Consider the following 22893-nt stretch of genomic DNA (forward strand, 5'->3'; position numbering starts at 1 on the left):
TGTCCAATCACCTCCACCTGTGTATTTAAACGCTGCTTGTCTCATTCCCTTCGTACTGTTTAGTCTGTGTTTGACCTGTTTTGAGGAAAAGATTACATTTTCTGTGGAACGTTGTTGGCATTTAGGTCCTATCTCTCTCTCTCCGGCTACAACGGCCATCCTGGAAATCTAGTTAAGTTGAGGAAAAACCTTCCGGCTTAAAATAAGCACGTAAACTTAGCTTTCGGCAACAAAGCTAAGTTTAGGCAAACGGCCCCAAACGCGTCAGCTTGCAACAGCAACCCGTCGACTGACCCGCCCACCTCCACAAGCTCTGAGCGTTGCTTAGTTACGCGGATGTGTTTGATTTGTGTGCCTCCTACAAAAAAAAGGCTCCTGACTGACTTTCTTTTGGCCTTGTTTTCATGCTGAGTGACACAAAAAAAAAATGGAAAGCTTGCGTCAATAATTGCAGGATTTCACCTTAGTGACCATTCCCAGACCGTGGATCGTTGACCATGCCTGCAACACAGGTTCCCTCCTAAATAGCCGTCCAATTACCTGAAAGAAAGAAAAACACACCACATAACACACAGCACCCCCCTCAGGCAGGGAGGTGAACAACAATACAAATCCCCATGACACTCTGGGTCATAACAACGGCCAACTATTCATACACTTTCAATTCAGTTCAGTTTATTTTGTATCGCCCAATATCACAAATTACAAATTTGCCTCAAAGGGATTTACAATCTGTACACATAGACATCCCTGACCTTTGACCTCACATCGTTGAGGAAATGTTACTTTCTGTATTCTTGTTGTTCTTAGTTTGTACTCTAGGTTGAATGCACTTATTGTAAGTCGCTTTGGATAAAAGCGTCTGCTAAATGACATGTAATGTAATGTAATGGATCAGGAAAAACTCCCATTCTGTCATATTCATTAAATGTGTTGTTACTCTGTAATGATTCCTTCTGGTCACATGACATCTATTGTTCTGTCCCTCCTGGAGAGGGATCCTCCTCTGTTGCTCTCCTGAAGGGTTCTTCACTTTTTTTCCCTGAAAGGGTTTTTTCTATTTCTTGGGAGTTTTTCCTGATCCGATGTGAGGTCAAAGGTCAGGGATGTCGTACGTGTACGGACTGTAAAGCCCTCTGAGGATAAGTTGTAATCTGTGATATTGGGCTGTATAAAATAAACTGAATTGAATTGAACCTTCTGTGATGCTGGGTTGACGGCAGTTAGCGGCTATCCCGTTCTCTTGTATGGGAACCATCAGGAAGGCTTTGGGCCCATGTTTGCCTTTTGTAACAACATTAGTTCATGTGTGAACATTAATATTGTATTTTATGCCGATGCGATGCCGGCGGTCGTGACTTCGCAGACATTTTTTCAGCAGTTCTTTTTTTCTTCTTCTTGTCGCCGAGTGGGAGATCTCGTAGCCGTCGGTTATACCGGCTACCGACGACCCCGCCGTATGAACAGGATGCTGGCGTGAATGGGTTTTCCCACTTGGCGTTGAGGCCCTGCAGGCGGCTCGACCTTCAAGGTGAACGCCGTGTATCTTTTGACTAAGAAGGTATTAATCAGATGTAAATATGCGCCCTGCTGAACACTCTGCCGCTCGTTGGGAGCCGGTTTGTTTGTCAGCGATCCGAGGAGGAAAACACTTCCGCCGCGAGACACGGGCCCAGATATTATATATATACCTGTAACACGTGCGGCCGCACTTATGATACCACGTTAGCAGAGTTACTTTTACAATCCCCAAATACTGCCAGTGGCTGATGGACATGTTCTTAAAGCGTGGTTGTTTCCTTCAGCCGGCACTCACACGCCAGAGGAATAATAACAGAAAAGTGGCCATCACTCTGGCTTTTCAGCTCACACTCTCAAATGGCAGAAATGACAGGCCCGCTCCGGCTCCAGCTGGAGAGGCTCAGACCCCCACCACCATCAGACCCCCCCCCACCATCAGACCCCCACCATCAGACCCCCACCACCATCAGACCCCCCCCACCATCAGACCCCACCACCATCAGACCCCCCCCCACCATCAGACCCCCACCACCATCAGACCCCCACCACCGCGGCCATTCTCCTCCCACTGAAATGGGAACGCGAGAGGGTAGGGAGGCAAGTTCAGGTGACCCTCTTTTTAAAGCTCTTTGAGCTGGGGGTCTCTTTCCTTTCTCTCTCTCTCTCTCTCTCTCTCTCTCTCTCTCTCTCTCTCTCTCTCTCGCTCCACTCTCTTTGGGGGAAAGTGGCAAAATCATTTGTGTCCCTGACTTCTCGTCTTGAGCCGGCAGCCCGAGCGAGGAGGAAAGTTTGACCCCGGGGGAAAAAATTGTCCGTTGTTCTGCTCGTGATCTATACTGTCCTAATGTCCGACACTTGTTCTCTGGCCTGCAGAAAATACACTGTTACACACACACACACACACACACACACACACACACGCGTGTTTTCGGAAAAAATACTGCACTATAGCTGGAACAGAGAAACGGCAATTTTCTGTTGTTTTCAGTGAGCAAGAGAAAAGAATAGATAATTGTAATTGTTACATAAGTATGTAACGCACAACAACCCCATCACACACACACACACACACACACACACACTGACAAACAAATGTACTGGCTGTTGCTTTTTCGCTATCCTTCCTTTTCCCCTGGTAGCTTGCGTCTAAAATTATGCCTCACTTGAAGAAAATTGAAAATGTGGAACATTTAGCATGGAGGGTTCTCTTGGAACCAATTACACACGAGAACCAGAAGACGGCTTCCCGAGGCTGAGGGGTTATTTTCAGCGGGAAGTGAGTAACAGGAGGACGGAGAAAATCGATATGATTAATTGCCGGTCACGTTTTTTCTTCTTTTTTCTTTTTCCGATGCTAAAATGACACATGAAGCACAATTATTATAACTGACACTCAGAGAGGAGAAAAAAAACCTCAGAGTAAGTCTCCAATATTTAAATCACATTTTCTGCTTTGCACCCAATTTGCAATTCAACGTGACACTTTTTGCAGCACACTGCACACGTTTGGTTTTTGGGACCCAAAAAAAGAGAAACCGGCACAAATGTGTCCGTAAATAACGTTACTGGCTTATCACCTCATGTAGCCCTTTTAAAGACATTTGATGTATGACGACTTTGTGTGATTGAAAACATATATACAGGTTAAATATTGTATATATTTAGGCCAAATAAATGCATCGGCATCTTTGTATCTCTCATCACTAAAACAAACAATTTGTAAGATTGGATTAAATGTTTTGAGGCTAAATCATTAGAACAATGCAAACATGCAGGCTCCCTCTTGTGGCTCAAAAGTGTACAGCGGAAACATAAATGTGAGACTATGGAAAGTATTCTGCATTTATTTGGCGATCCTGATCAAATCTCCTGCGACCCACCTGTGGGTCCCAGCCCAGTCTTTGGGAAATGACACAGGAATCACGTGAGCAAACACCTGATTGATTGAATGATTGATTGTCAATCGGGATGTAAGCGCAATAATAAAAAAGACCACAGGGGAGTTCCTGTTCACGCCGACAAAGGAATAAAACATGTAATTCATGCTTTCATTATTTGTACGACTTTATACAACTCGATGTCTTGTGATTCAAGATATATATTTATATCTAGATTTATTTGTATATTGTTATAGATATATATATATATATGTATATGCATATATATATATATATATAGATATATGTATCTATATATTTATAGATATATATGCATATATATTTATATATACAGTATATATATGGTATATATATTTTTGTATATGTATTTTTATATGTATACATATTTACATGCATATATATTCATATATATATGTATATATGCATATATATTTATATATATATACATAACCTGTGAACCTATCTTGTATATATATTTCTATAAATATTTCTATATGTATTATTTATATATATTTCTATGCATATATTTCTATATATATTTATAAATATACATATATTTATATGCATATATATATATCATTTTTTAACCTGTGAATCTTCCTTGTGTAAATATTTCTATGCATATATATTTCTATATATATATATATATATATATATAGAAATATATAATTTTTTTAACCTATCTTGTGTACGCCTAAACGGGATGTGATCTGTGTGGGTGGGTTCACTGAAACGAAAGAATAAACATGAAATAATCAAATAGCAGTCGTCCCTCGTCACACGTGGCCCGTGGCTCTCCGCCCTCACACGCTGTCTGAGGGGTGAATGTGACGTCAGAGGTCCCCGGCAGGATACACACACACACACACACACACATTTGAACATCTTTGATCGGGACTTGTCCTTTAACTCCCACGTAAAGCAAATCTCAAGGACTGCATTCTTTCATCTACGTAATATTTCAAAAACCAGGCACATCTTGTCTCAAAAAGATGCAGAAAAATTGGTTCACGCGTTCGTTACTTCGAGACTGGATTACTGCAACTCCTTATTATCAGGCTGCTCTAATAAATCTCTTAGGTCCCTCCAGTTGATCCAGAATGCTGCAGCTCGTGTTCTCACTAAAACTAAGAAAAGAGATCACATCACTCCTGCACTAGCTGCTCTGCACTGGCTCCCAGTAAAATCAAGAATCACTTTTAAAATTATTCTCTTAACCTACAAAGCCTTGATTGGTGATGCTCCATCATATCTTAAGGAGCTTGTAGTACCATATTGCGCCACTAGAGAGCTGCGCTCACTAAATGCGGGACTACTTGTAGTTCCTAGAGTCTTAAAAAGTAGAATGGGAGCCAGAGCCTTTAGTTATCAAGCTCCTCTTTAATGGAACCAGCTTCCAATTTCAGTCCGGGAGGCAGACACAGTCACCTCGTTTAAGAGTAGACTTAAGACCTTCCTCTTTGACAGAGCTTATAGTTAGGGCTGAATCAGGTTCACCTGGTCCAGCCCCTTGATATGCTGCTATAGGCTTATAGCTGCCGGGGGACGTTTTAGGATGCACTGAGTACCTATCTCCTCTTTTTTCTCTCCTTAAGGATGAATTTTCATCTCTCAATCACACGTTACTAACTCTGCTTTCTCCCCGGAAGTCCTTTTGACTTCACGTCTCATGGGGTCATCGGACCCTATGAGACGACATAGATCCTATCTGCCTGATGGATCATTGAGGTCTGGGTCGTGGAACTCCTGCTCCTGACTACGCCACTGTCCTGTTGAGACTCCGCCCACTGTTGAGACTCCGCCCACTCCTCCTCCCCACCGCCATCTGCCTGATGGATCGTGAAGGTCTCCATCGTGGAATATGCCTACTATGAACTATTCATACACTCTGTCATATTCATTGAATGTATTTTAACTCTAAATCTGTCCTTCTGTACACATTACATCTATTGCACCTGTCCATCCTGGAGAGGGATCCTCCTCTGTTGCTCTCCTGCAGGTTTCTTCCCTTTTTTTTCCCCCTGAAGGGTTATTTGGGAGTTTTTCCTGGTCCGATGTGAGGTTTTGGGGCAGGGATGTCTATGTGTACAGATTGTAAAGCACTCCGAGACAAATTTGTAATTTGTGAAATTGGGCTATACAAATAAACTGAATTGAATTGAATTGAATTTAAAACGCAGCAGGCTCAGATTGTCAGTGGATGTGTTTTCCATCACATTTACCTTCTCCTCATAAACGCGCCTCACTTCTTATTCACAGGCGTTCACGTTCTCCACGCGCCTCAAGGGCCTCTGCTTTGTCTCATGCGTCCTGACTCGTCAGTCCTTATTGTTCTGTGTGTATGTTGCTAATTTTATGTCCAGCGCATGTATTTGTTCTAAGGGGAGAAACTAATTTGGGCTATTTTGCTTCCATTATAATGTGCCTTCATTCAGACAAGAGGAAAGAAACACATCAGACATTCACATGCAGGCACTTCTTTGACTACTTTGTCTATTCACATCGGTAGAAAATGCCTCATTTGTACATTTAAAGGAAACATGAAGCACAACAAATAAGGTTTCATGGAATCTGAGTTGATTTCTTATATCCACCTGCATGGTGCACATCCAGTTGTTCCTTCTCTCACACCTGCTCATGTACAGTGTGCATAATAAAACAATAATTCCTCACGGTTTGATACAGTTTTTTTGTTCAACTCCATCCTCACTTCTTTATTTTGGCAAAAATCTCAACACTTATAAGCCGTGTATGGAATATTAAAAGATGTGAAGGGCGAACCACAACTCAAGGTTACGCGGTATTTTACTTCAGTATTTCCATTTGATGCCGAACCTCCACAGAAGGATGTCGTATGTGTACAGAATGAGAATATATATATATTAATATATATATATATTAATATGTATATATTATTATAAATATATATATTAATATATATATATATATATAATATATATAATATATACACTGCAGGGTTTGAATACAGCAGATTGAGTAGATTAAAATTCAATGTCGCTGCAAAACATATGATGATGATGATGAAATATGACACATTGTAACAGCATGAAGCCGTAATGAGGATCCATAATGTCTTATAATAAGACAGCCCTGTTACATTCCCATACATCTCCACAGTAACGTATTTTCTCCCACATCACTGTCACAGTTTGAAACAGTAAAAAAAAACATCTGGTTCGTTTATCGGAAATTGAAACAAATTAAAAAATAAACTTGTTTGGGTGAGAAAAGCTTCCTGGTTCATCCGGAAACAACAAAACTGCAACAAAAACAGCAGAACAGTGTTTATTTTGAATTGTTTAACATTAGCGCTGTTAATCACTGTGATATTTTAAATGCAGGACTGAAATTGTTTTGATATTGGCCCAAATACTACATGCTTATACCCTCCCCCCCTCCCCCCCCCCCTCCCCCTGAGGAGGCAGGAGATAAGTGTAGCCTTTCACTGCATCCTCCTCTCACACAGTCTGGCAGCATATGCATTTATTTTAAGAAAAATGTTGAGGCAGCTGCGGCCGCCGGGCCGGGCTAATGCAGACGTGATCACTGTAATTTCTCAAGCAGAGAGAAAGAAAAAAGCAGAAATCATTCACCGCCGACAAAAGACGCGGAAAGTTCAGGCGAACGAGGATTGGCGAGTTACGGCGTGAAGATGTGCGATTGTGCTCTGAAATTAGTCTGGATGGAAAAGTTAAAAGCTTTTGTTAAATGCCAAAGACAAACTGTCTGAGCACAACAAAATGAAAAAGATGGAGGGAATGGTACAACTTTGCGTTTCTGTTTGCTCCCGTGCTCAGAGTAACCTTCTCTAAATGTCTCCTCCTCTTTCAGAGTCGGAACAAGTCAAGGAATTTGATCTGTTCTTTCATCAGAGTAATGCACGCTCTTTGAGATCTTCTTCTTCTTCTCCTTCTTCTTCTCCTTATTCTTCTTCTTCTCCTTCTTCTTCTTCTTCTTTTTCTCCTCTGTCTTCTTCTTTTTCTCCTTCTTCTTCATCTCCTCCTCCTTCTCCTTTTTCTTCTTCTTCTCCTCCTCCTCCTCCTCCTCCTCCATCATCATCATCTTCTTCTTCTCCTCCTCCTCCTCCATCATCTTCTTCTCCTCCTCCTCCTCCATCATCATCATCATCTTCTTCTTCTCCTCCTCCTCCTCCATCATCATCATCTTGTTCTTCTTCTCCATCTTCCCCTTCTTGTTCTTCTTCTCTATCTCATTATTCTTCTTCTTCTTCTTCTTCTTCTCCTCCTCCTTCTCCTCACATGCTTGCCACAGTGCACATACTCATTTCCCTTTGTGCCCCTCATGTCCACACTGATTGCTGAAAGAGGGATGATTTGAGGTGTTCTCTACCTCCATTCTGCGGTTTAAAGGGCGATAGAAGAGGCGCAGAGCTTCATCCATGGAGGAAAACAATGCGGGGCGGGAAGAATGGACACTGCGTCCACTTTGGGAAGGATGACAACATAATCTTTCATAAGCACTGCATCTTCAGGCAAAAAACAACAACATGAGAAGAGACTCTCCCACTTCGGGGGGCCGGTGCTAAAAGCTGAGGCGAAGGTCCAGTCGAGACGCCTCAGAAAATAGAAGAAGAGCAACCAGAGGAGAGATGGTGTGTGTGTGTTTTTCATTTTTTAAATCGTCCTGTGTATGGCGTATTGTTATGGCACGCAAACACACACACAAAGCACACACTTTCTGAGAAACACACACACAAAGACACACAAAGACACGCGTGCACGCTCACACATCTTGAAGCGCTGGCTTAATCAGGTATAGTTGAAAAGGAAAATGCCATTAGATTTTAAAGTGGATAATTTCACATCTTTCCCTTCATTCATTTTTCCCTTTTTCTTTTCAAACTGGCTTTTTATAGGAAATTACAACATTCAAACGAGACTCTTTGGTCAGGGATAATTGCTCAAAGAGCCATTAGCAGTCTTCCAAGACCAGCGCACTGCGAACGTTTCTCTTTCTTTGCATAATCCGCCCGCAAGAACGCGCCTCATAAGAAAGAGGGAAATCATCGTTTAATTATCCGTCGTTATTTAGGGGGGTGGGGGGGGGGGGCGAAACGCAGGTCGCTGGGGGTTCACTCATGCTACACGCTGTGATAAACAAATCAAAAACACAAAATAGGCTAAACAAACAAGGCAGTTATCTATATTCACTGTCAGCACGGTGGCTAAAGGGGCTTTGGGATTTCCTTAGACGAGGCCATCACGTTCAAAGTTTTTGTCGGAACACGTGTGCTCCTCGTCCACAAGCCCGCCACTGATGGTATAGCTTGTAGTATTTGGTCCAAGAAGAAAAACATTTCGGTCCTGCATTTAAAATATCACAATAAAATTGATTAAAAGCACTAATGTTTCGAATTGGCACTTCGGTTCAATCCGCACGGCTGTAAATTTGCCACACACATTCAGTTTTCAATTCAATTCAGTTTATTTGTATAGCCCATTTTCACAAATTACAAATTTGCCTCAGAGTGCTTTACAATCTGTACACATAGACATCCCTGTCCCAAAACCTCACATCGGACCAGGAAAAACTCCCAAATAACCCTTCAGGGGAAAAAAAGGGAAGAACCCTTCAGGAGAGCAACAGAGGAGGATCCCTCTCCAGGATGGACAGAACAATAGATGTAATGTGTACAGACGGAATCATTATACACAAATCAAAACACAGGAACAACACAATCAATGAATATGACAGAGTATGAATAGTTGGTAGTAGGCATATTCCACAATCCAGACCTCGATAATCCATCAGGCAGATGGGATCTATGTATATATATATATATATATATATATATATATATATCCATCGGACCTTATGAGACGTCATAGATCTTCCTGGTGAAGTCAAAAGGACTCCTGGGAGAAAGCAGAGTTAGCAATGTGTGATGGAGAGATGAAAATTCATCCATAAGGAAAGAGAAAAGAGGAGATAGGTGCTCAGTGTATCATAAACGTCCCCCAGCAGCTATAAGCCTATAGCAGCATATCAAGGGGCTGGACCAGGTGAACCTGATTCAGCCCTAACTATAAGGTTGCTTATGCGTAAATGTGCCACTGGGATGCTCAGTAAACATATTCATAGCATGTATAGTTTTAACCTCACAAGCATGTGTCGTAAAATACTATGTAACTGTTTGCATGTAAGTGAGTTTGTTTTGTATGCCATGCATCTTCAACCAATGGCAATATAATGTATATTTAATTTGTATATCTACGCCATTTAACATAAGCATTGTGTTGTGCTGCACTATACACATTGATTATCTTGATGCCATAAATACGTCTCAATCGCAGCCATGCACATTATCACTGAGCGTGGTTGTTGTGACCTTTCTCAGCCAGCATCCCAATAACCAGTCCATGTATTTAATTCCACTTCTAAAGGATGCAATGCCACTTGTCACCTGAGGAGGATGTGGTGGCGCTGTTTAGAAACAACTCTGAGCTCCTCTTGAATCCGGCGCTGCGTTCCTCTTCTTCTTCTTCTTCTTCTGCGTTTCCTTCCCCTGGCTCACCCACAACAAACATAGCGGCTCCCAGACACATACACGCTCCGGGCAAGTCGGATACTTGGAGAAACGTGATAGAGTTACGGTTACTTTTGAACTATGCCACATGGCGTTGAATGAAAGCCGGACATTCCCCACGAACAGGAGATGGAGTGAGTTAACGACCCGGCGGGAAGCTAGCTGCAACTTGTGATCAGACAAACTTAACTCCTCTCGCTAAGGGCTGAAGTTGGAGGACCCCGGAGAGCTTCCCCGGTTATACTTGTAGTAAGTAGCTGCTGGCTGTGTCAAAAGTCTGATGTTGTTATTATCGGTAGCTGCTCTTTATTGAGCCGGGCGACGCTCGTCCCGGACAGAGGTCTGAGTCAAAGCGGACTTAACGCCAGATTTAGTCCTCCGTTCTCGGCTGTGGTGCGACTATTGTCCACGAGTATTTCACTTTTCATGTTCCTTTATACCCACACGGAGCTACAGAGAAGGCACTTGTACTCGTCACGTTAGTACTTGTATCGTGTTCTGCTGCATTCCTCGGGGTTCATCTCCGTCTGGAACGAACGAAAGCTGCAGTCGCGTTGCATTGTGGGAATTGTATGAACGAGGCTTTTAGCATTTTGGCAGCAACCAAATGTAGGTGTCGAAGGTTGGGAAAAGATGACCAGGACGGCAAAGTAAAATTCAAAACAAAGTGGATTTAATGAAGTGTGGTAGAACAAAAAGTCCAAAGACACAACATATTTAACGTGCAGCACGGGCCTGGATGAAGTCGGCTCAAAGCATCGTTCAATAACGGACTCCAGTTCTCCAGGAGAACATGACTCTTTATATCTTTAAGAGCAAGCGTGATTAGATAATATAGATGGAGACGTCATTAGGTTTAATCTTTGTCCGTCTCATCGTTGGAGCTCAGGGTGGTCCCACCCTCTGGGCTCACGATCTTCTCGCCATCATCATAATCAGTGTGTGTGTTGTTCTCCATCTAAAGCAGGAGCTGTGCAGTTTCTTTAATATAATAGAAACTAAAAGGCATTGAAACTATCTGTAGCTTTCATAAACAAATTCTTTGACGGTGACAGGTACGGCTCTTATTTAAATCTCAATTCTAGGACTGAGCGGTCAGGGTGAGGTCAGAGCCTGTGTGGATGTGTCATCTTCTGGCTGTGGTCCAGAAGTGTTTGTACCTACAGTATCTGTGCTTCTTATCCAGCAGTGTCAGTATGTTCCAAAACATGTGGGTGAGCATGCGTATGTGCTGTTCTCTCTGGTCAGAGCCCTAATACCATAGAAGGACACAAGGTATGGTGCTTTGGGGCCTTAATGCAAAGTGAGGTACATGGGGTACTATGTATGTATTTTTAATATTCTTAACATAGGTCAAATATGCAAGTGGCTGCGTGGTTTGTTTCACTCAAAACATGTAAATCTACTGAGGACCTGCGAGATGTTGGAATCCACAGTTGCAGGTGGACAAGAAAAGCAACATAACAGCTGTTGTGTTCTTTGTCTCCCCTCTGGCTTTCTGTAGAAGACACAGGTAACAGGATCGCACCTGTGATGTAGTTGTTTCACAGTACCGGCCGCCGTTCTTTAACGACCTTCCAGAGGAGGGGGTCTGCGATCGTTCTCCTTTCGCAGCGATGGACGACGACACCCAGACCCTGAAGCCCAGACGCATCCAAAATCAAAATGTGGTCCATCGCCTTGAGAGGCGCAGGATCTGTTCGGGCCGACCCGGAGCGCACTGGTACAGGGTGCGCTGCTTCCACCAGAACCTTTTCCCCAACTTCACTGTGGTCAACGTGGAGAAGCCCCCCTGCTTCCTCAGGAAGTTCTCGCCGGATGGACGCTGTTTCATCGCCTTCTCTTCTGACCAGACCTCTCTGGAGGTGAGAGCGGTTCATTTAGGGGGCGCTTTAAAACCCCAGATTGTGTGATTATTACCTGTCAAGAAGCAACAGGCCCAGAATGGAACCGACTCCAATCCCAATGTTCTTCCTCCAGATATATGAATATCAAGGCTGCCAAGCGGCCCAGGACCTGCTGCGAGGTCAAGAGGGAGAGACTCTTCTCACGGCCAACGACCAGCGTTCCCTCAACATCCGGGGCCGCCTGTTTGAGCGCTTCTTCTCGTTGCGCCACGTCACCAACGTGGCCTCGAACGGGGAACACCTCAACCGGGAGTGCAGCCTCTTCACAGACGACTGCCGCTATGTGATTGTCGGCTCGGCTGTGTATGTCCCAGAGGAGCCGCCGCCTTACTTCTTTGAGGTAGGAACGCCGCCGCCACACAAAGGTACAATACTAAAACAAATAAATAATCAAGATGACACATTTGCTTCTATAGTTTGGCTCAGACCGCCACTTTCATCCGTTTCTCCAACCCTACCAGGTGTATCGCAACAACGAATCGGTGACTCCCAACCCTCGGTCTCCCCTAGAAGACTACTCCCTCCACATTATCGACCTCCATACGGGCCGACTGTGTGACACCAGGTCCTTTAAGTGTGACAAGATCATCCTGTCCCACAACCAGGGCCTCTACCTCTACAGGAACATCCTGGCTGTGCTCTCGGTGCAGCAGCAGACCATACACGTGTTTCAGGTGAGCGCGTTCACCATTTAAAACGTCACGCTTTCAGGCATGTCGCACTTCTGGCTTCACGCCTGTGAGTGATGTTAAAGGGGGGGTGTTGACGTCTACAAAAGGCAGAGCACTTTCTGAGATGTTAAACATTTGGTTGCGGGGAGACCTTTAACGTACTTAAAGCTCTGGATGTCCCGATCAAGTTTTCTTTTGCTCCTTTTTTACGAGTCCTGATGCGTTACTTGTATTGTCCAAGTTTATACAGTTGCACAGTGTAATATTCAAGTACATTTAAGTTATTAAATGCAATCAAAAGGATATGCTTGACAATGGAATAGATCTGCATAACATTGCATACAAAAAGCCGGCATCCAAGATGGTCATTAATTTCTTTACATTTTTATTAACAAATAAATTTTTTTTTTTACAGGATATTTGTAGTGAAATAGCATTTACAGTTTATGCTGAAAATATTATTTTACAAAAAGAAAATATACAAATGTATAACCTTGTAGAAATCACCACACAAGGATGATGGGGTTTTTTTAAACATAAGATGAAAACAAGGAGAGAAAAAACAAAAAAACAAAACAAAACAAAACAAAAACATTACACAAACTTTTCCCCATTCCACCCCTCCCCTTGTATGGCTCTGTTTCCTTTAATTTATACATCTACACAGTCTCTACACAGTTTACCTACACCCATCCGTACACATTTATATCTACGTAAACCAATACAGCACTCACAACAAAATAAAACCAAAATAAGATGGTCATTAATGTGTTTTTTATTAATCTTTTAGCAAAATATCAAAGTATAAAATAACAAACCCACTCCATAATCTTTCTGGCCTTGTTTCTGACTCGAGGGAATTTCTCCGTGCCTTTTTTAATCTGTAAAAATAACACAAATAAACTATTCGACACCGCGTTTTGCCCCTCGATTATAGCTGTGGGCGGGGCTTAGCCCACGCTCACACGCATGACGCTCAGCGAAGTGAAGGAGGGACGACAGCGGAGAGGCGGCGGCGAGCACTCGTTTGTTGCGTTGCTTCGCAAGTAAAGAATATCTGTGTGACAGCCAAGGATCAGATCGTGCCGCGTCTATATTTGTTACGTTTTTTTTCTTCACTCATCTCTCTCTATTTTCCTCAAACCCTCCAAGGTCACCCCGGAGGGAACGTTTCTAGATGTTAGGACCATTGGGCGGTTCTGTTACGAGGACGACCTCTTGACCCTCTCGGCAGTTTACACTGAGGCGCAGGCCGAGAGTCAGCCGGGCTTCCCCCGCCTCTACACCGACAAAACCATCAACTCCCTCAAGCACAGGCTGCTGGTCTACCTGTGGAGGAGGGCGGAGCAGGACGGCAGCGCCACCGCCAAGAGGAGGTAGACGACATTACTCACCTACCCGAACCCACTTGTCACCTTTCGGTGAAATTCACCGTTTTGAAATCAAAATAGGTCATCCAAGTGAATCGTGGGGATCCGAAGAGTTTTTGTTTTGGGGGGGGGGGGGGGGGGGTCAACTGGCCGGCCAGCCGGCGTTTATGAGATTGGAGTGGGACACGGAGAAAATGTGAAGTGGTGCTCTTCGCAATAAAACATCTTTGATGGGACGTGTCGCGTCTCGGCCAATCAGCGTTCAGATGTCGACAGCGTTTCGGGGGTTCAGGTTAGCTTGAATGTTAGTCCGCTACATCTGCTGCTGTCATGCTGCACGGTGTAGCGATGCTAACAAAGTACCCGTACGTTAAACACGATGTGATTTAGCATATTTTTTCAATCAATACTTCATAAAAAGAGCGATCAGAAGGAAAAAAAACTTTTAATCGCGATTAATGAATTTAAAAATGTGCGATTAATTAGTTACTTTTTTTTAATCGATCGACAGCCTTAATATATATATATATATTATATATATTTATTTATAAATTTTGTATTTATATATATATAAATTTAAATATATTCTATATATATATAACATTTAAAAAAGGTAATTATTCAATTCAATTCAGTTTATTTGTATAGCCCAATTTCACAAATTACAAATTTGTCTCGGAGTGCTTTACAATCTGTACACATAGACATCCCTGCCCCAAAACCTCACATCGGACCAGGAAAAACTCCCAAATAACCCTTCAGGGGGGAAAAAAAGGGAAGAAACCTGCAGGAGAGCAACAGAGGAGGATCCCTCTCCTAGGATGGACAGATGCAATAGATGTAATGTGTACAGAAGGACAGATTTAGAGTTAAAATACATTCAATGAATATGACAGAGTGTATGAATAGTTCATAGTAGGCATATTCCACGATGGAGACCTCCACGATCCATCAGGCAGATGGCGGTGGGGAGGAGGAGGGCGGAGTCTCAACAGGACAGTGGCGTAGTCATGAGCAGGAATTCCACGACCCAGACGATCCATCAGGCAGATAGATCTATGCCGTCTCATAGGGTCCGATGACCCCATGAGACGTAAAGTCAAAAGGACTCCGGGAGAAAGCAGAGTTAGTAACGTGTGATTGAGAGATGAAAATTCATCCTTAAGGAGAGAAAAAAGAGGAGATAGGTACTCAGTGCATCCTAAACGTCCCCCGGCAGCTATAAGCCTATAGCAGCATATCAAGGGGCTGGACCAGGGCAAACCTGATTCAGCCCTAACTATAAGCTCTGTCAAAGAGGAAGGTCTTAAGTCTACTCTTAAACGAGGTGACTGTGTCTGCCTCCCGGACTGAAATTGGAAGCTGGTTCCATAAAAGAGGAGCTTGATAACTAAAGGCTCTGGCTCCCATTCTACTTTTTAAGATGTGTGTATACAGGACTGTCTCAGAAAATTAGAATATTGTGATGAAGTTCTTTATTTTCTGTAATGCAATTAAAAAAACAAAAATGTCATGCATTCTGGATTCATTACAAATCAACTGAAATATTGCAAGCCTTTTATTCTGATTTATTGCTGATTATGGCTTACAGCTTAAGAAAACTCAAATATCCTATCTCTAAATATTAGAATATCATGAAAAAGTATACTAGTAGGGTATTAAACAAATCACTTGAATTGTCTAATTAACTCGAAACACCTGCAAGGGTTTCCTGAGCCTTGACAAACACTCAGCTGTTATAAATCTTTTTTTTACTTGGTCTGAGGAAATATTAAAATTTTATGAGATAGGATTTTAGAGTTTTCTTAAGCTGTAAGCCATAATCAGCAATATTAAAAGAATAAAAGGCTTGCAATATTTCAGTTGATTTGTAATGAATCCAGAATGTATGACATTTTTGTTTTTTTAATTGCATTACAGAAAATAAAGAACTTTATCACAATATTCTAATTTTCTGAGACAGTCCTGTATATATATATATATTAGGGCTGTGAAACGATTACAATTTTTAATCGGGTTAATCACAGGTTTTTGTGGATTAATCATGATTAATCACATATTACCGATATTCTCGGTATATTTTGTGAGAACATAGAGATTTATGACAAGACGGATATATACATTTATACATTCTTCTATACAATGGTGCTGCAACTCAGCAGTTATTTAGCAGTTTTCTTCCATATGGAACATTAATACATCTTCATCCTAAACAGAATGTTTAACCCTCCTGTTACCTTTCGGGTCAATTTGACCCCATTCAATGTTTAATGTCGGTGTTCTTTGGGGTCAATTTGACCCCAGGCTGTTTTTCACTGTGTCAAACATATCAGAAATATCAACTTTTTTATTTATTTAAAGGGCTATTTAGGTAGTCAACAAACAAACATAAAGTACCTCACACTTAAACTTGGGAAGCAATATTAATTCTAATAATTTTCTGGAGGTTTTAATTGCTGGGGTCAAATTGACCCGAGGGTAAAATATGTTAGTAAATGTAAAGGTAACAGGAGGGTTAAACAGAACATGTTTCTCTTGTTTGTCAACCATTAACTCCACCATGATACAATCTAAAGGCCTCTAGTCTTCCTCTAGCAGCTGCTGAGGCAAACTGACTGTGTGGGTTTTCTTCATGAACTGGGCCGTGATGAAAGGGACGGCGGGACACCGCTGCAAAGCTGAAACCTCACCGCCCGGACAGGTGGACAGATTGACAAGTGACTTTTTTTGCTCGGTCCCGATGCGCGCACGGAGCTCTGTGGCGCGCTAGACGGAGATCGATAAGTGTTAACGCAACGCGAAGAGACAGAAATGACATGCTGCTGTGGAGATACGATCAACAACAGACGTTTAGTTTAATAAAAGAACAAAGACGTGCGATAGAGAACATGTCAGGGGGCGGGCCAATCTTTTAATGTCATGCGATCTACCGACACTACGCCGCGATCGACTGGCAGGTCGCGATCGACGTGTTGAGACCCTGATCTACAGGAAGTAAAAGTCGTAACAAGGTTTCCGGAGGTGAACCTGCGGAAGGATCATTACCGATGAACAGACCGTCTGCATGAGAGCGGACAGAGTTCAGATTGAAGTGGTGTATTGGAAGCTCATTTTGCAAGTGACTTTCTTTCGTCCCAATGTGCGCGCACACGCCGGCATCCGAGCTCTGCGGCGCGCGAGACGGAGATCGGAGTCGTGTTAACGCGACACTAGAGACAGAATGACACGCTGCTGTAGAGACGACCAACAACAGACGGATTGGAAGCTCATTCTGCGCATGCGTTAAATGCGTTAAAAAAAAAAACTAGTTAAACCTGTAATTTAATTAACTGAGTTCACGCGTTATTTTTCACAGCACTAACAAAAACATATTGATATTTGCACACAGGTAATTTACTGATAATGTGGCAATTATGTTCGAATGTATAAATATATATATCAATAAATATGTGTGTATTCAAATATATATCTGTGTTTATAAATGTATATATATATAAATAATTACACACGCACACATACGTCTACATATTACATAGTATAGATTCAACAAGGTGTTGGAAACATTTTGGTCCATATTAACGTGCCAGAATTTTGCAGTTGCTGCTGATTTATTGGCTGCACAACTATGATGCAAATCTCTTGAAGATGGGTACACTAGTCACAAAGGGATGGACATGGTCAGCAACAACACTCGGGTAGACCGTGGTGTTTAAACATGACCATTGGTACTAAGGGGGCCAAAGTGTGCCCCCACTATCACACCACCACCACCTGAACCGTTGATACAAGGCAGGATGAATCCATGCGTTCACGTTGTTTATGTCATATTCCGACGCTACCCTGCGAATGTCGCAGCTTATATTGAGACTCATCAGACCAGGCGCTGTTTTTCCAATCCTCTCTTAGCCAATTTTGGTGAGCCTGAGCGGATTGTAGCCTCAGTTTCCTGTTGTTAGCAAACAGGGACGGCGCCCGGTGCGGCGTTCTGCTGCTGGAGCCCGTCTGCCTCAAGGTTCCACGTGCGGTGCGTTCAGAAATGGTATTCTGCATTCTTCGATTGTAACGAGTGGTTATTTGAGTTACGGTCGCCTTTCGATCACCTCGAACCACTCAGCCCATCCTCCCCTGACCTCTGACACCAACGAGGCATTTTTGTCCACACGACTGCCGCTCACTTGACATTTTCTCTTTCTCCAGACTATTCTCTGTAAACCCTAGAGATGCACATTCATAATGTACATCAGCTCTTCAGTCTCTCAAGAACCATTTCCGCAATGTACTGATGCTCATTTGGTGCTCTTGGTTTTGTCCTCCAGATTCTTCCAGTTTTTTGATCAGCTGAGGAGGCTGAGGATGTGGAAGATGCAGCTGTTAGACGAGCATCACCTCTTCATTAAATACACCAGCGAGGACGTGGTCACACTCCGAGTAACCGATCCCTCGCAGGTAACAACACACACGCACACGCATACATACACATACATACACACATATATATATATATATGAATGAATGAATTCCTCCCAGTGTTCTCCTTGTTAGTTTCCCTCGCTCCTTTTGTTGTCTTTTGTGCTGCATTGCAGGGATTCCTCTTCCCGGTCTCCAAGGAGACGTTTACCTTACAGATTCTCTTCAGTCCTGTTACTCACATCGGCGAACTGAATGTAGTAACTGACGGGTCTAATTAATGTATGTTTTTTACTCGCGGGAAATGTCCGCAGATTCCTCGCAGATCAGCTTTTTTCTTGCTTTTTTTTCCCGGCTCTCCAATGAAGCGTATATCAATAATCTCATTCCTTATAGAACATATACGTCGAAAGTCGAATGCCGGACATGTTTTGTTCCACTGTAACGACCATCTCACCATTCCTGGCTGTCCTTGGTGTTTTCAGATTGTGCAATCTTTCCTTTGAATCTCTCCCCCCCCCCCCCTCCCCTTCCCCCCGCAGCCGTCGTTCTTCGTCGTGTACAACATGGTGTCCACGGAGGTGCTGGCCGTCTTCGAGAACACCTCCGACCAGCTGCTGGAGCTTTTTGAGAATTTCTGCGACCTGTTCCGAAACGCCACGCTGCACAGCCAGGCCGTCCAGTTCCCCTGCTCCGCCTCCTCCAACAACTACGCCCGGCAGGTCCAGAGAAGGTACTGAGAGGAGGAAATGCCACGTGTGCGGTCGGATTCTTTTTTTTTTTTTCCTCGATTTATTGAATTTAAATGCCAAATATATTTTCTGCAAATAAACAAACAAATTGTTTTTCAGTTTGAATGTACCTGTGCTCGGTCCGAGGGTTTTTCCCCGAATGAAAGAGGCTGAACTCGATGGCGGGCGGCCAAATGTCAGGGTGGATTTGAAGAAGGCGCTTAGGCAGGGGAGCGGATCAGCGGCGATTGTCTGGAGGAGGAAGTTTGAGGACTTAATCTAGATATAGAAGAGAGACTTTAAGACAGTCGGCACGGCTGGAGGAGCCGTGATTGAATTTGGCGGTGCGACAAAACCCCCCTGTGGAAGGTGAAGGAGGGAGGACCAGACAGGGGGGAGGGGCGTGAGCTAGGGGAAGATAACGAGTAGCTCGGCAAAGGGCTTTCGAATTGGATTTTTAGAGCGGTGGAGAAATTGAAAGCTGCCGAGCGCCATATTTGTAACATTCACAGCTGGCCAGCACGAGCCCACAGAGAGACCCGCGCGTCTGCAAGTGTGCCGCGCTAAACGCGGCGAGAGGACAGGCTGAAGCTCTCGGCTGAGGGTGGGTCGTGTGCAGAGAGACGCGTCCCATGCTTTAGCCGGGTGTGTTTTGACGGTTTGCTCGTTAGCTTGTTGTGGACATTTGGCACGTCACTCCTCAAACCAGGAGGAGTACCACGCGGACACCGCTCCTGTTGCTGCTTCATGTCGTTGTGTTGACCTCCTCCTCCTCCTGTTTCCCTGTGCCTCAGGTTCAAGGACACCATAGTGAACGCCAAATACGGCGGGCACACGGAGGCGGTGCGGCGGCTGCTTGGTCAGCTGCCCATCAGCGCCCAGTCGTACAGCAGCAGCCCGTACCTCGACCTCTCCCTCTTCAGCTACGACGACAAGTGGGTGTCGGTGATGGAGAGGCCCAAGAGCTGCGGAGATCACCCCATCAGGTACAGACACGCACACGCACGCGCACACACACCTACACACACCTACACACCTTCTAAACGCATAAGACTCCATGTCGATTCAAAATGAATAATGTGAACTTTAGGGCTGGACGGTACGTCCTGAAATATTATTTACTGTATTCTTTAAGTACAGACGGTAACGGTAAATATCACCGTGTATTGGTAGATAATCTCCACCATGCCCAAGTCAATGTAAACATCCCAAAAATGTGAAATGTTATCTTTTTACTTTGTTATTGTCGTCGATTTTTTTTTTTTTTTTACGCGTAATTCAAATAAAAAGGAAATTCATTGTTTTATTTTAATAGTTATTTTAATTAAAATACATCTTGGAATTCGTATTATCTAGAATGGGCTTTAAAATGGTCCTACAACTAAACGATACCTTTTATACCCTCCTCCTCGAGTGAGATCACTTCCTTATTGGCTTATTTTAGAATTTGGGGGTAATGTATTTATACCAAAAAAAAGAAATGTGAAACAGCAGATGCATTTGAATACTTAATTGGACGTCCATTACCATGGCAACAGTTGAAGCCCTACCATTGAACTGACACATTCATCAGTGTGTGTGTGTGTGTGTGTGTGTGTGCCGTGTTGATCGAAAGAAAGCGGCGTTCTCCTGGTCGCGCCTACATGTCCCAGCATGCATTGAGGCGAGCTTCTGCTCGACACACCGCTCAGCCAAACACACGAGTCACTCGACCCGTTTGCAGCAAGGAGGTTCGGTTCGAGTCTCACACGGAGCTCACACGCTCCTCTTCCGCTTCAATACATGTATATGTATACACTACCGTTCAAAAGTTTGGGGTCACTTAGAAATGTCTTTATTTTTCAAAGAAAAGCACTGTTTTTTCAATAAAGATAACATTAATCAAAAATACACACTATACATTGTTAATGTGGTAAATGATTATTCTAGGTGGAAACGTCTGGTTTCTAATGAAATATCTCCATAGGTGTAAAGAGGCCCATTTCCATCAACTATCACTCCAGTGTTCTGATGGTACATTGTGTTTGCTAATCGCCTTAGAAGACTAATATCTGATGAGAAAACCCTTGTGCAATTATGTTAGCACAGCTGAAAACAGTTATGCTGGTGATATAAGCTATACAACTGGCCTTCCTTTGAGCTTGAAGTTTGAAGAACAAAATTAATACTTCAAATATTAATAATTATTTCTAACCTTGTCAATGTCTTGACTATATTCTATTCAATTTTCAATTCATTTGATTAATAAAAGTGAGTTTTCATGGAGGACACGAAATTGTCTGGATGACCCCAAACTTCTGAACGGTCGTGTATTTTTGTATAATTTGGCAGACAAACCAATTTTTTTGGTGTTCAGGAATATGTATTTTTTGCAATGCTCGTATAACCGAACACGGCGATTGATCAAGAGGAATGTTCACGTTGATCTGTGATGTAAAAAACCCATAATGTGTCGCGGCATAATGAGCTCAGAGGTTTATTTGTGCTCGGTTAAGATCCGTCATTCAGATTTGTGTCCTCCATTCGGTCTCGTAGGTGGACGGGAAGTGTTTTATATTCTCCTGTTGCTGTTGTTGTTGTTGTTTATCATGTTCAGCCTGCAAACATAATATGTCTGCCGGGTCACGGCTCATGTTGACGAGACGCATCTCCTCCTCATCTCGGAGCGTCGGACTCGTGTCGTGTGTGCACCGCCGTGTGTTGGTTGCCTTCCCTTCGTATGTTCTGTTGTCCACTCGCTCCTCCAGACCGAGTGAAGGATTTAACGGCCCTGTTTTCTCCCCCCCCACCAGGTTTTACGCGCGGGACTCCGGCCTGCTGAAGTTCAAGATCCAGGCCGGCCTGCTGGGTCGGCCGGTGAATCACGCCGTGCGGCGTCTGGTCGCCTTCACCTTCCACCCCTTCGAGCCCTTCGCCATCTCCGTGCAGCGCACCAACGCCGAGTACGTGGTCAACTTCCACATGAGGTGCGCGTGAGGAGCAGACGCACACACGGTAACCTCGCACTTGGGATCAAATTGCAGGAGCGGTACAGCAAACCGACAAAACAGTGTTCTGTGAGTCGCCCCCGCTCCTCCTCCTCCTCCTCCTCTGCGTTCTCCTGCTGATGGAAAAGCACTGTTCCTCTGTTCCTCGCCTCTTTCCCCCTCCATCACCCAGTGGTCGCTGCACTTCCGCCACTCCTCCCCCTCCGCGAGAAGGCAGCAATTCTGCCTTTCTTTCCTTTCGTTCGCCTCCTCTTTCCTCCCACCCCCCCCTCTTTTCTCCTCCCCCCCTTTCCCTCGGCAGAACAAAGAGGGACCTGTCGGGAGGAGAGCCTGGAATAAGTGTAAATGGAGATGTAGAGCGAGTGAATAATGTGCGGCGGAGGTGGGAAGCCGCAGGTAGCCGGACGAACCAACGCTCTTTTCTTTTCTTTTCTTTTTTCTACCGCTGAACATTCACACAGAGCTGAACATTCATATCAGAGCTGCTCGTCCAGTTGGTCGACGACCAGCCGTCCAGCAAACTTTATTTTTTCTCACATGGATTGGGAAAGAGTTAATTTTTTATTATATTGCTTTTACACGCTTTTACATATTGCCACTTGTATATATTTTATGCCAATAAAACTGTCTACATTTTGCTCTTCGTTGGTGTATTCGTATGTATCAATGTATATTTATAAATATATATATGTATATATATATACATATATATGTGTATATACACGTGTGTCTGTGTGTATAGACGCGTGTGTATATATATATGTGTGTGTATGTATGTGTGTGTATTTATATATATGTATATTAGGGCTGCAACTCACGATTATTTTGATAAT

At 43.5% G+C, this 22893-nt stretch overlaps 1 protein-coding gene across 1 annotated transcript; it reads left to right on the forward strand.

Moving 5' to 3' along the window:
• The first annotated feature begins 10005 nt into the window (after positions 1-10005).
• Positions 10006-22698, forward strand: det1 (DET1 partner of COP1 E3 ubiquitin ligase). The gene is made up of 9 exons (XM_056417742.1): positions 10006-10236; positions 11492-11852; positions 11968-12234; positions 12356-12568; positions 13718-13941; positions 18252-18381; positions 18885-19075; positions 19868-20059; positions 21866-22698. The coding sequence occupies exons 2-9, from the start codon at positions 11604-11606 to the stop codon at positions 22047-22049; spliced, it is 1650 nt and encodes a 549-aa protein (XP_056273717.1). The 5' UTR covers positions 10006-10236; positions 11492-11603; the 3' UTR covers positions 22050-22698.
• The last annotated feature ends 195 nt before the right edge of the window (positions 22699-22893 follow it).

Source organism: Pseudoliparis swirei, chromosome 6 (assembly GCF_029220125.1).
Source record: "Pseudoliparis swirei isolate HS2019 ecotype Mariana Trench chromosome 6, NWPU_hadal_v1, whole genome shotgun sequence".
In the NCBI taxonomy this organism is placed as follows: domain Eukaryota; kingdom Metazoa; phylum Chordata; class Actinopteri; order Perciformes; family Liparidae; genus Pseudoliparis; species Pseudoliparis swirei.